The sequence below is a fragment of the Paroedura picta genome, chromosome 2 (genome assembly GCF_049243985.1).
Source record: "Paroedura picta isolate Pp20150507F chromosome 2, Ppicta_v3.0, whole genome shotgun sequence".
In the NCBI taxonomy this organism is placed as follows: domain Eukaryota; kingdom Metazoa; phylum Chordata; class Lepidosauria; order Squamata; family Gekkonidae; genus Paroedura; species Paroedura picta.
Window position 1 is genome coordinate 58,862,474 of NC_135370.1, and position 14,921 is coordinate 58,877,394.

A 14,921-nucleotide genomic window follows, 5' to 3' on the forward strand; every position below is an offset into this window, starting at 1 on the left:
ACAGTGCTGGCTGCTATAGGTGGCAACGGCCACTTCAGCGGTCGAATCACACAACCCTAAATACAACGAGCACTAGGATACACACCTGCACTGTCACATTCCTGAGGACTGGCTACATGGCAGAATCTCCTGCCCACCCTTGGACTTATGAGGCCCCGCCTTGAAAACTCAAGGAACATTCCTGACCAACTCCTCACCAACTTCCAGCTGTGGCCTGGAAATCTCCTGGGGAACCAGCTCCCCAGGGGAAAATGGCTGATTGGAGGGGGACTCTACAAGAACTCATCTTCAGGCTCCTGGAGATGAAAGGGCTTGCTTGGGACAGGGGATGCAGAGAGGTAATGGATGGGAGAGGTTGGGACCTGGAGTTTGCAGGAATTGCAGGTCATTTCCAGGCTACAGAGATCAGTCCGCCTGGAGAAAAGCCCTGGCTTTGGATCTCATGAAGTTGCAGGGATGCCAGGCTCCAAGTGGGAAATGAAGAGAAATGCTAGGTGGCAGCAATTTCTAATAATAAACCTGAAATAATTAATAAACTTGTCACAGTTGCTTCAATGAAAATATTTGATAGCAAAATTTGCTTAAAGAACTGAAAACCTTTCAGTGAGTACGTTCTATAGTTAGTTCAATATCAGAGTAAATAAAAAGTGGTTGCATGTTACGATCCAAGAAGAACTTACAGAGGATTTATCAATTACTGTTTCTATCAGCTTTTCTCAACTTTTTTTACTGTTGAGAAACCCCTGAATCAGTTTTCAGGCTTCAGGAAACCCCAGAAGTGGGATCTCCAGGTTCTAGCTGGAAGCTAGCATCGCTGCCACTGGTCTGGGTGCCAACCTCCAGGTGGGACCTGGAGAACCCACAGAATGAAAGCTCCTCTCCAGGCTGCAGAGATCAGTTCTCTGGAGCAGTGGTCCCCAACCTTTTTATTACCGGGGACCACTCAATGCCTTTTACTGAGGCCCAGTGGGGGGGGGTAGTTTACTCCTCTACTCTCAACCACTGCCCTAACGCTCTCTGATCACTATGGTAATGTTTAAACATCCCTTCAAAATAAGATACAGACATGCCACAACAATGAAGTGTGTTGTAAAAGGCTGGGGGGGGGATGAAGTAAAGGGCAGGGGGGGGAGAAGGCGTCCTTCGGGGCCCACCTCCAATTAGTCGAAGGACCACATGTGGTCCGCAGCCCACAGGTTGGGGATCGCTACTCTGGAGGAAAGGGCTGCTTGGGATGGGGACAGGGGGCTGTGTATTAATCCCCTCCCCGCACTCACACACATAGACAAACAGAGAGAGAAGACAGAAGACAAAAGCATCCCTTCCTTCTCAAATAGCAAACATTATTAACCACACAATCACTTCATGTAGGAAACACCTGAGCGTCTCCCTCCTTGGCTTGCTCTGAGAAGCCATTGGCCAGAAGGACCAAATTTAAAGGAAAAGAATACCGTAACAGTCAATGAGCAAGTAAAAAAAAAACTTAAACCATCCTCTTGCAACAGCTTCTTCTGCCTGTGCTTTAGTGACATCTCTTTCAGGCAATGGCAATTTGTATAGCTTATTGTGGTGTTTAAGAGCATCAGCTTCTAATGTGGTGAGCAGGATTTGATTCCCTGCTCTTCCATGTGCTGGGTGACCTTGTGCTAGTCACAGTCCTGTTAGAAACTGTTTGCACAGAGCAGTTTCAGAGCTCTTCCAGCTTCATATACCTCACAGGGTATCTGTTGTGGGGAGAGGAAGAAAAGGCGAGTATAAGCCACTCTGAGACTCCTTTGGTCAGTGAAAAGCAAGGTATAAAAACCAATTCTTTTACTTGGAAGATGCTACTGGTAGGTTGCTACTGGGGTACTCTCTGCTGGAGGGCCACATGTCCCCACAGTACTTCTGTGCTCCCAATACAGTTTCCCCATCTTCAATGCTATTAGCCTCAAATTTGCTTTGTTGTGATAGTCTTGGAAAGATTGCATCAAGACCAAGGTGGTATCCATATGGAAAGGGAAAATCTATATCTTCCCAGCCCCACCCACATCAGCATTATTTTCACTGCTGCAGTTACCTGTGATGGCCACCCTCAAAGCACTCCTCCCTTCTCAGATTGCAAATTGCAAACCTCACATGACTTACTCATGATTTCCATGACAGAAGCTTTTCCTGGACGCCCTGGGTCCCAGAGAGCCTCCTTCAGCCCCTTACCTCCAGAAGGCAAGCAGAGGCTGCCCCAGCTCCCTCCACGTTCTATGAGTTAATAGAAGCCACGGCAACTTACTGGCAGCCAGGCATGCTCTGAGGCCAGCTCCTGTTCCAGCCAGCAAACTTCTAAAACTGGCAAGATACTGGAAGTGAAGTAGGAGGGAAAATATGAATCCACATCAATGGAAATTTCCTGTGGGATCCAAGTATATAACCTTCAGTGTCTTTCTGAATTATTTCCTGTGCTCTCTGGTAAGATGTTTGTAAAAGACCTTTCTCCATCAGAGACCACAGAAAGCTTCGGATAGACATAATGAACAGTATTGAACCAAATGGACCAGTGATCAAAGTTAATAGGGACACTCTGTATGTTTTTTGTGTAGTCAGTATGGTATGGAATGTCAGAATAGGATCTGGAAAACCCTAGTTTGCATATCACTGTGGAAAGGAAACTTTCTATGTGAATTTGGGCTAGTTGTTTTGGGTTCCCATTGGGGAAAACTTGTTTTTCCCTGAGATCACAGAAATGCAAGGAACTAAAGCAGTTCTTCAGTGCCTACCAAAGGGAGCTCTTCCACCAGGAATTTGATTGAGGTCGGCCAGAATCAAAGCCTACTGGGCCCCTGAATGCCCCTCCCTGGAATCCATGTATTGGAATCTATACCATAAACCTGTTTGATTACTATTCTATTAAACTGTTACCTTCTGTTACTCTTATTATTGTTACAATTTTTATATTCTAGTTTACTGGCAAAACTGAGTTCAATGTATAATTCTTTACATTCTCTGTAAAATTCCTCGAGCCTCAGGAGAAGCTGGGGTGGGGTCCCAATATTCGATCTAGGACCACCCCCCATGGTAAAACTTTGATTGATCTGTTACCTCACTCCCACCGGTATAACACTAAGAAGGTTGGCCCCCGGATGGACAAGGGGGTGAGATACTTAGCGGATTTCACCTGCTGCCTTAGGAGTTATAGTAATAGTACTATTAAAGGAAATTTTATGGGGTTTTAATGTATTTTATCTTTTATTACTATAAACCCTTTTGGGAATGGCGGTATATAAAATCAAATATAAACAAATATAAAATAAATAACTAAATGTAACAAACATAAATAAATAAAGGGTCTCCTGTATGCAAAAGTAAGTTGATCCTGAGAATTTCTTGTATTCTGTCACTGAACTATCAACATTTTCTTTGCTATAATTCCTTTCTTTACGGTGCCCTTTTTGCTTTCCACATTAATTTCACTTAGTTGCACTGTATTTCTGTATCTTAGAATCTGGCTGCCAAATGAGGACACTGGACAGTGGGATAGGGACCTTCCCTCTCCCAGACTCAGGAAACCGCTCAACTGGACGGCATGTCTCAAAACAAGAACTGGACTTAGAACCTGAAATGTTCATATCACCTGAGCAAGGTTTTCCTCAGGGTCCTTCTGAGAAAGCCAAAACACTTGAGCGAGAAGTGCCTTTGACTGCTAATAAGAACCAAGGATCTCAAGAAAGCATCATTAGTCATTCAACATCGGATCCTACCATGACTGCAAAAAGTGTACGACCTTTTCAGAGTCGCCTTCCAAAACCTTCTTCTGCAGGTAAAATGACAATTATGCTGGAAATTAGATTTTTTGTGTGTGTGCCTTGGTGTCTATTCCCATTAGCTAATGACACTAGATTAAAGACATGTGAAATGTACAGCTTAAAAGACACTTCATGTCACTGGAGAAGGTTAACAAGCTGGTGATCACACCGACACTGAACATTTGCTATGTAAAGTACTAATCTGTACCTCAGCTCACAAAAAAAAATAGGGAAAGCCTGTGTTTACTCTGGAACAGAAAACAAGAACATCTAGAAATATCAGAACTGAGTATTCAGTAGTCCCTAAGTATGTAAAAGGGACCAAATCTAGTGGTTTAATAGTGAAACTTGGAGAAACAATGTATTTTTCTATCCAGAGAAATGATACATTCACTTCTGAGGAAAATGAATGGTTCTTCCCAAAAATCTCATGAATAGGATCTAAAACTGTAGGTTCCTCAGGACCAAGTCATTCATGCAGCATGGGGAAATGTGGCATTGTTTTGAGAAGACTGCTGTAATAGATATAGGTCACATTTGTTGTGACCAACTTGCTCAGTGGGATTAAGGGATAGTATTTCAAGTTATTTCAATATTAGGATGTTTTACAGCCATGGATACATTCCCAATAGACAAAGACAGTGCAAACCACGTGCACACAGATTGATACCCATACTGGTTGTTACTGGGACTGAGAGGAGGTGTGATATAGTCTTTAAACATTTACCCAGAATGCATATCTATGAAGTACGATGACAGCAGAATGGTTCGAGTAATATTTTCCCTCTTGAAGCAATAGCTGAGACCATGAAATAAAACATAAAGCTTGAAAGACATCAAACAATAAATGTAAGACTTTAATAAATACGAGCACCGTGAAGAAAAACATCGCTGTTCCTAGCAGCATAAAATGCCACAACTGGAGAGTATGTATAAAATACAGAAATCAAAAAGTCACCCTTAAACAAAAGTAGTGCAGCAAGACTTTACCTTTTCAGCTTGTTCTTCTTTTGAATAATTTTGCTTATATGCATATAAATTCTGTAAAATTCTAACACACCAATTTATTCACATGAGGAATTATTATAGGGTTCAGGATCAAAAATGTATATGATTGTAACTTGAGTCGTATGTCCCTTTGTTGTCTTGTTGGCTGTTTACTTTATCAGTGTTCATTTTCATGGAGGGAATACTAAAGAGCTAAGGTACAGCCCCACTTGGCAGCTCCCACCTGTTTTGCCATCCATCACCTCCCTCAGTAACAACAGTGGATTGGCTGAAGGGCTGAGAGGTGAGGGAAAGATCTTACCATTTCCCTGATTCAGTCCCTTTGCCCAAGTTACAGTCAGGAAAATGGGAACAACATTTGGCTGAAAACCTGAAAGTACTGAGGGCTAGGGTGGTAGAGAGATGTATTTATTTGCTTGCTTCCCAACTGGCTTATCCTTCCCCATTCATCCTCTAAAGCGGGGGTTGTCAACCCCCAGTCTGTGGCCCAGTACTTGGCCATGAAGGCCATGGTTTTGGGCCGGCGGCGGCCACGCCTGCCTCCCCCCCCCAGTGAGAAGCTCGCCAGGCCGCGAGCGAAGCAGTTGCCAAAGCGGCCGCTTCGCTCGCGCCCCGGCGATCTTCTCACTGCGAGAGGGGGGGGAGAGGTAGGTGCGGTCGCTGGCACGCCAGTGATGCAAACGTGCATGCGCCCTCTGCTGGTGGAATGCGCATTTGCGCGCAGATGCTGTGTGTGCATGGCGCCTAGGCCGCCGGCTCTCCCCCACCCCCGGAGGCGGTCCTCGACCACAAAAAGGTTGGGGACTGCTGCTCTAAAGCACCATCCATGTGTTCATGCTTACCCAAGACATGTGCTCAGAATAAGATTTTATTCTTAAGCAGTATAGAACTTCATGATATGCCTCCAGACTATTCGCTAACATGGATATACATGGACATGGATATATCTGTGTTCCCTTGCTGTGGGGCAACAGAGGGCCTGCATCAGGCCATGCCTGGGACAGGCCCGATAAGATAAGTTATGCAGAAGCGGGAATTAACCACGCCACTGCATACATGGTAAGGTGGGACTAATTTCCGGTGCAGAAAAAGTCTCTGTGAGGTAGATGAGTCTGAGAGAGCTTTGAGAGAACTGTCACTGATCCAAGGTCACCCTGCTGGCAGCATGTGGAAAGTGGCAAATCAAACCCACTTCTCCAGATTAGGGGCTGCCACTCTTAACCACTACACCAAGGTGGCTCTCAAGATTCAATCATGCCACAATAGCCTTTTGAAGGATGGGTGGACAGATAAAGAGGTAAAGAATAATTTCACCCTTGATATACAATGTTGTATATTTCCCAAAATGTTCCATGTAAACCATCCTGGGATGTATGGATGGAAAGGGCGGTATAAAAATCTAAATAAATAAATAATAATTTGCACATACAAAGATAGGTCCATAAAGAGCTCGCAACTGAAACAGGTCATTAAAAATAGCTGGACTTGAACAGGCAAATATAAACTTATAATAATATGTACAAAAAAGAAGAAAATGTGTTTTCTGAATTTGGTTGGAGAAAATGGCATTCCTCTTCAGTCATCCAAAAATTAAGTAGTATTATTATGCTTTATTTAATAACCTATTAATTTATTTAGGTAAAGGTAAAGGTATCCCCTGTGCAAGCACCGAGTCATGCCTGACCCTTGGGGTGACGCCCTCTAGCGTTTTCTTGGCAGACTCAATACGGGGTGGTTTGCCAGTGCCTTCCCCAGTCATTACTGTTTACCCCCCAGCAAGCTGGGTACTCATTTTACCCACCTCGGAAGGATGGAAGGCTGAGTCAACCTTGAGCCGGCTGCTGGGATCGAACTCCCAACCTCATGGGCAGACAGCTCCAGACAGCATATCGCTGCCTTACCACTCTGCGCCACAAGAGGCTCATATTAATTTATTTAATAACATATTAACCTTTCTTCTAAGAGCCCATTTGTTCTGAAACAGAGCAGTGGGGTTTGTATACAGAGGAATGTGAAAATATTCCACTGTCCAATAGAAATCAGTTTAACTTGGACCAAGAAATCTCAGTTAACCTAATATAATTTGTCTATGGAGATCTGAACAGAAAAAGCCCAATGTAGTATTTGAGACAAGACTTTATTAAAAGTAGGATATTGAAACAGATCAATCAAAATAAGCCTCCCAGTCCTTGCCCTTCTCTGTACTGTGGTTTGTACAACAGCACAAAGACTTACAGTACTCCTGTGGTTGCCATGTCTTTTATGAGGTAGTTAAACCTTGAATTCTTTTGTCCAAAGAACAACCTGAAAATCATTCAAAGTTTTTTCCCAGTCAGATCATTCCCACTGACCATGTAAACATGGTCACCTGATCCACCAATTAGGAAGGCAGTCCGCTGTTTTTCTGTAGCCTAAAAATTTTGCTACCCCTAAAATGAGGTAGACAGCATGAAAATAACATAAATTTGCATATGTACTATTGAACTGAGTTGTGAATCAGGCTTCTTAAGCTCTGCATAATGAGGGGAAAAAGTTGCAGAAGGGTACAAATGTGTCAAAGCTGTCTAATTATATGGCAAAATCTCCATCCTTTCCCACCTCCCACATCTATGTGACATATTCAGTTAAAGCCAACTGCAAGGCTAACAAATAATGTTTTGCTAATGTGTCAATATTTAAATTGAGTAGAGGAATAAATAGACTGCATTAAAGATTCTTGAGAGTTTATGAGAAGTCTTCTAATTAAACATGTTGGAATTTAGTTGATTTAGCAATATTCCCAGTGCAGTTTTGCATTTGTTATAATGGAATGCAAACACACATTGTACGCTTCATTGGGAACTCCCCTGCTCAGTTCAAATCAAAGCTAAAGAAAAGATTTTTTTTTAATTCACATTATTTTGAAATGAGTATATCGTTAATTAATGGCACAACTAAGGGGGATTCAGAAGAGAAATCTTAGTTATAGATTATATGCTACATGCTTGGATAGCCACATGTGTGACCTCAATTCAGCAGTGTGCTATGGAGTAGACTCCATGATTAAACACTGTCATTATAACAAATTGAATAGAAACTGCAAGCACTGAATTGCTTCATAAGAAGTCGGGAGCAGTAAGATTGTCCCGATCTTAATGCTAATATTCACTGCACCAGCCTTCAAGGGTTTGTTTCTTAATTAAATTCTCCTGAAGGGATGTAGAAAAAAGTAGTATACAGCAAATTGGGAGGTCAACTTTCTCATTCTCAATTTTTATCATCTGATCCATCTCATACACACAGGGAGAGAGAAAGAGACTCCTGCAGATCACTGAATCCTGCAAAGCACTGTGCATTTCCTTGTCTTCTGTTAAACACACCGTTAGTTCCAAAACAAAGAAATTGTTTATGTTAGCTATTGCCCTTCCATTTTATCATTTTAAGAGTGGTTCCCCTTTTCTTCTCACTCAGAAGACCTAGGCTTAGCTGTAGCTCCTATTCCTGCCAGCCCAACTCAACATGAATGGAAAGAAACAGTTGGAAGTGGGACAAGGGTCCCTACCTTGAAAAACGAAGAGTAGCGTAACCCAGGGCTGCAAGCATAAAATGATAATGCAGACATCACTGCTTCTCCATCAGTTTCTGTAAAGGTGTACAAACCCAGTGCATTGAAACTGTATATGTATGTTGCCAGCATTTGGCTTTCATGATTAAATAAATAAATTTAAGAAAAAATCGGTGGAAGGTCAGGCAGCAATATGTTGAGTTATATTCCTTGGAGATGCCCTAGGGATGCCTTCTCATGACAGCTGTTCAATTTCCTCTTCATGTTATTCCACATAAGTAGTGTTTCTGGGGACATTTGGGCTACAGCAGGTGTGGGAAAGCAACGAAGTGACAGTCAGCATACAAAAACACTTTCTATCCACAACACCATGGGGTCTAAACCATTATATGTGACCTTAATGATTGACTTTCCAAAGTTTGTTCTAAGAATAAAAACAAGGCAGGTATGTGAAGAAAGGTGGGGGGGTGCTTTCTCCTCTCACCCTGACAGAAATCCCCCCTTTAATCCAGAAGATGTTGTTTGTATCTGTCTTGGTTTCCCTACAACAGCTAACAGCAACTCCAAGGAAGAGTTATCTCTACATAGCAAGGTCCTTTGTCCAAAGCCCCTCTCCTGCTTTTTAATGCTGGAGAAATAGTGAGTTTTCTACAGGTCATTTTTGACTCCTATACTTCCTCTTCTGTCCTTTCTTTCCTAAACTTAATTCTCCCCTACCCACAATAATCATTCAACTATTTAAATATTCTACAGAGATCTCCACAGGCAGAAGGGATTTCCATCCACAGAGCATGACTTTGTCAATTCTCCCCACTGTGTGCTAAATGCCCCCTCCCCCAAATGCTGCTCTGGGGGGAACTGGAAAGAGGGGGATAGTGAAAATTGTGCCACATTCTTCCCAAGAAAATGTTCTACGGGATCCAAACCAATTTATTCGGCATTTTAACCTCTACATGGAAATGGAACAAAACACTATATTTTTCAGTCTAAAGATTTTCCTTTTTCTTTCTTGAAACCAGGAATAATGAATCCTATGAAAAAAGGAAGACAAGAGGTGAGCTCTCTGACTTCTTCACCATTAGTGCATGCAGAGAAAAAAAAAGCTGGCAACAACAAGAAGATATTTCCAGACTGGACCAGCAAAAAAGCTATCAAAACCAAGGTATAAATGAAAAGATTCTTTAGGCAGTAGCATTACTTTAAGGAGGTCAGGTTGGCATATTTGTATCTCCCCCTTTCCACTTTATCCTCACTGCTATACACTTGTGAAGTAGGTTAGACTGGGTGAGTGTGATTAGCACAAGGTCACTGAGTGAGCTTCATGGTGTATAAGGATTAGAGCCCAATTCTCCATTGCAACACTACAATGAATTGATTAGTGAGCAGTACATTCTATTATTGAATGACAAAGTGACCAGACTGCATAAGACAAATCAATTAATAGTAATCTTTGCAGTCACTTAACACTTTCCATCAAATAAATATGGCATGTTTGTCCATTATTAATTTAAAAAAAAACATTACATGTGCTTTGCCCTTTAATTTTCAGGCTGCACAAATAAATGGTTTATTTTTATGATTGCTATTAGTCCTACAATTACTTTTCGGGGACACGACAACATGACCCATCTCTTTAAGAGATGGTCTATCGTCCTTCCCACTCCTCCCCCATTTTCTTTTGTGGTCTCTAGATTTGTTTCCTATTGTCTTTTTTGTCGACTGCTATTGAAATCTTTTCTTATGCTGTAACTTCAAAGAAAACTGAGCAGAATGCCAGAGAGTCTGAAGGCCAAATGGAAGGTAGAAAGCATGTGGAACATCTTGGTATTTTATCTGAAAGTAGCTATAATATGTTGTTGTTGCGGGGGGAGGGGGGTGTTGCAATCAGAGGCTTAGAGTTCCCCCAAAGTGGAACATTATTTGTCAAAATGCATAGACAGTTTATAGATTACAGATTTTTAGAGATGGTAGTCAAATGGCAAGATTAGAAAAGTTATCCCTGTTTCATCTTGGACTCATCAGAAATTATTTCCAGCCATGAAAAAAGTTTCCTATTTGTTTAAACATTGAGGAAGTAATCTGAAGCAGGTCTGTTCACAATTAAGTTCCATTTTATTCAGCAGGCTTTACTCCCAGGAAAGTGTTTTGAGGTGAAATAAACTGGACAAAATGAGGCATGCTGTAATTGTAAAGGATCATAGTAAAACTGCCCAAGGATGACTTTATTTATTCAGAGGAAAAATAGCCACAGGTATCTCTAATGAATGCTGTCAATTCATGCTGCTGCTGCTGTTGGGCCATGTATACATAGGCATATTTGTCTGTCATATACAAAACCAACAAAAAAGGTATAACTTTCTTTCCTAGAATCTAAACAATAGTCCCTATAGTTGTGGTGAACATAGAGAAGCAAGAGTTGCAGATAGGAATAGGGCCTTGAATGGAGTCTAATGGAAAGTATGCATACCAGCACTGTCTATGTTGTTGTTAGGTGTGAAGTCATGTCCAACCCACTGTGACCCCATGGACAATGATCCTCCAGGCCTTCCCGTCCTCTACCACTCCCCGGAGTCCATTTACAAAATATATCAGCACTAAACATTTCGAACTCAGGGCTCACAGAGTTTGAAGCATTCACCATCACAAAGGATAGTAGCCTTAAGGATATTACAAAGTTACTGAGATATGATCTTGAATTTATGTATGCCCTTGGTTCAGTTAAGCAGAGCTTCGCCTTGATGGACACAAATGCAGCTTGTATTAGTCTTATTGTTTCCCTCTGCCAGCTCACTTGGCAGGAGGATCACAATTCAAACTTTGGGCTTGAGAAGCCTTGAAACGAATGCCAGCTTTATGTGACGTTGAGCTGGACCTTATTTATGTCCCTCAAAACAGAATTCTAAACTAGAATTAAACTGCAGGTTTACAAACCCAGTTAGTGTGGGACAAACCTCAATTCACAAAGAAATGGAACTTCATTTGATGGTTTTAAAACATGGAAGCCCTAATCTGTATGAACATTTCCACACTGGGAACTTCACTGCCCCAGCTCTCATGCAGGAGCACAAATCGGGGGTGGATGCAGCGCACTGGGCCAAATGCTCCCCTGTGTGGGTGCAGGAAGAGGCGGGGCAACCTGCCACGAATAAAACTCCAGCCTGCAGCCCAGCATGAAACCTCCAGTGCGTAAACGGTCTATGTGGGGGAAAGAGAAAGGGGAAGCTGAACAACAAACAATGCCTCTCCCCCCCCCACCCCGGTGGCAAACCTCATTTTAAGTACAGCTTGTTGTAATGTCTGGATGCTGCCTAGATGAGAGATTGTGTTGAACTTCTTTGTACTCAGTGAAGTGTTTTCTCTTAGGAGTGACGGCTCCGGTTTGTTGTGCTTCTTTTTCACAGGACAGAGCACTAAGAGTCTGCACTTACTCTGCTAGCAGCAGCAGCGATACTGAAACAGAGCAGGAATACGAAACAAAAGTTTTTAGAAATGGAGGAGAAAAGTTGGTCGAACTAATGAAGAACAACAAACAAGGTAATTCAGGATCTGAGTACAGGAATTTATAACTCGTGCCTCCATAATAGCAGTTGCTTTTGTGTCATTCCTTGTGACTCTGTCTGCCTTGTTTTCTCATTACTTTTCAAATCTCATTTTCCATTATGGGCTTGTTATTGTATATGTACATCAATTTTTGTCTCTTTCATCAAGCATGTCACTAGAAACCTACCTGTAACATTTCTTTTACTCATAAATCCCTAAAGGACCCCTCAATTGGATTATTGCTTCCGTAGAGTGGAGAAATAGATCTTTTTTATATATAATTGCATACTTTGCTAGTTCAAAATACCCAATGAGCCATGAACACCATTTCCTAAACTCCATATTACCATGCGCTGCTACAGCTAAGCATTAGCAGCCTTTGGCAGCCACTTCCCTACAATTCTGTAGATTGTTCACATATTAGATTGTTCACACATGTTGCCTGTAAATAAAATTAAGAACAGAAATTTAATATTTTGATTATTTCTGTCCCTAAAATTGTGCTAGAGTGAGTGAGGAGACCACATGCTTAGAGACCCATAGGAATGTTCTTTTAGCACAAACTCTTCTATCCAATATAAACAATGTCACTTCTCAAACCATGAGCAGTTTGCCAAATTTCGATCCAGATCCATTGTAGCACTAACCACTAGGAAAGTAGTTTTAGAAGATAGTTTACCAAAACCCAAACTGAATACCTCCTTCAATACATTTAATACACTGAAGCTGATGGCTAAAAATAATAGAAACCTTCAGAAAGTACCCTTATTCTGGGACATTGCTGTTTGCTTCTCAGAATTGTACAAGATGAAGACCAGCTGGTGAATCAGCAGATAAGCTAGCTGACATGAACTGGAAAAGTTAAGAGATCTTCCTGCTAAAAATAGTTGCCCCAGTCATGTTTCTGAGCACACTGTTTCCACTTTCTGCTGATCATTGCACTGTCCCTAGTGGGTTGTGGAAAGCTTTCTTGATTCTATTTAAACAGAGTTACATTCTTAGTTCTTGTGTTCCCATTTTTTTTTCCTGTGGGTTTCATCTCCTTGCCTGTTTAGAGCAAGCTTTTTTCTCGTAGGGGCTGATGCAGACTGGAGGCAGGTGAAGGGAACTAGTAGGAGAGACTACATCCTACCCACTGCAGCATGGCAAAAGAGGGACATGTTCTGAATATATATCCTGCAAACCACAGTAAGGGTCAAGTGCTGTAGCACACAGAAGTGCCACTTTCCCCCTGCAGGAAAAAGAGACAGACATGTTGCCTGTTTCCTCTGGATACCACAGTTGGTAGTGTATCGAGGCAAATTCACTGCCTCCATAAATGATAAGGCTAAGGCAAATGAAGCAAGAGACAGTGATGAAGCCTTGGAACCCTTGCTATGCGAGGAGACAGAGATGAGAATTAAATTTATGAGATTTCTCAGCATTTTTATATTTATTGGCAGCACTCTTTCTATTATTATCACTGTACTTCAGCTGAGGGAATGAAGACAAGCAAGCTTTTGACTGCAGGGCCAAAGAGAGTGATTTTTGTGTTTACAAGTTTTCCCATCCCTGTGCAAAGAAAGCAAGGGGCCAGGGCCTATTTTTAAATAAAGATGAGTGAAAATAAAGCATGCCTTCTGATGTGCTTTTCCTGACTGAGTTTGCTTGACTAACTTCATCATTTTTCTTCCAGCCAGCTTCAATACCAAAAGTCAGCCTGGGCCAAAAAAGCTGAAGTTGATCAGATGCACAAAATAAGGCACAGAAGGCAGAAAAGATTTTCCCCTTTATCTATGTGATTAAAAACTAGGGCTCCATGTATTTATCGCAAATAAGGATGGGCACAAACTGAACCACAAAGCAAAGTTTATCATAAATTTTTCCCTGTTTGCAGTTTGTGTTCTGCAAACTTTTGAAGCACAGCAGTTCATGGATACAGCAGAAAGCAGAGGTTTAAAAAGACTCTTTAAAATCTCTTTAAAACCCTGCTTTCTGCTCCCCACGAAAACTGCAAATACAGCTGAGTAATGTGTACTGACTTCCAACTGCTCAGCTGCTTTCCTGGGCTTCCTGTGCAGTCTCTTTAAACAGCAGCCTCTCCATTACTCTGCTGTTATTTGGGTTTCTTGTTCAGTCAGTTTAAAGGGACTGCACAAGTAAGGGAAATACCTGTGTGGCTGGTACTGCCACCACCACTCACCCACCAACCCACCCGGCTTAGCTGTTTTTCAGAATTGTTTGTGCAACCTTTCAACTGTTTTTTCTTTGTTTTTTGTTTTTTGCAGGAGGGGGATTCTTGTGCAGGCCCTTTAAAAATTTTTCTGGCTCCCTTGTACAGTCCCTTTGGAAACAGCTGAATAACTACGATCAACTCAGCTGTTTTTCTGGCTTTTTCCCCAGTCCCCTTAAAGTGACTGCACATGAAAGAAAAACAGCTGGGCAGTGGAGAGGTGCTGTGTTGTTCAGGCTGTGTTTCAGGTGTCGTGCACTCTACCTAAAGGTTAAAGGGACTGCAGAAGACAGTCCGAAACAACTGAGTGGCGGAAAGTAGTCAGCTGTTTTCAGGCTTTCTGAAAATGCCATTTAAAGGATTTCAATCTGTTTCAACAAGTTTGTGGGGCCACAAAGGAACCTCCTGGTTTGGTTTGAGATTTCACTTACGAACTCCAAACTGACATGAACCACATTTTTTCCAGTTTATGCCATCAATTATATTTCATCTCTTTTCTCTAAAGTACTGAATGGTTTTTCCCTTACACAAGAACCCTCCTGTGTAGACTAAGCTGAGATAAAGCAAATACTCAATGAGTACCCAGGTGTCCTCAGAGATTCTACCTACCTCACCACACTAGTTTCTAGCCTACCATACTTGAGAATCCTGGGTGAATACAAAAACAACAACAACAACATATCTTAATGCTGTTGTACCTCTTAGTACTTTTATATCAATAATTTTATTTGCCTATAAAACAGATGCTGGTTGTGGTACTAAATCCCACTGGATTACATGGGACTTAATTCTGAGCAGTCCTGCCTAGGATTGCTCCTCCTTTCACATCTTTGGTTAA

The 14,921-nt window shown here is 41.8% G+C and overlaps 1 protein-coding gene across 15 annotated transcripts in view; it reads left to right on the top strand.

Moving 5' to 3' along the window:
• Positions 1-14,921, top strand: part of NCKAP5 (NCK associated protein 5) — a 768,088-nt gene that overhangs the window by 679,210 nt on the left and 73,957 nt on the right. For all 15 annotated transcript variants that reach the window (XM_077320242.1, XM_077320245.1, XM_077320241.1 and 12 more), the window contains 3 exons: positions 3,476-3,793; positions 9,351-9,493; positions 11,733-11,865. In XM_077320242.1, the coding sequence (XP_077176357.1) occupies positions 3,476-3,793; positions 9,351-9,493; positions 11,733-11,865 (594 nt within the window). The remainder of the gene's footprint in view (positions 1-3,475; positions 3,794-9,350; positions 9,494-11,732; positions 11,866-14,921) is intronic.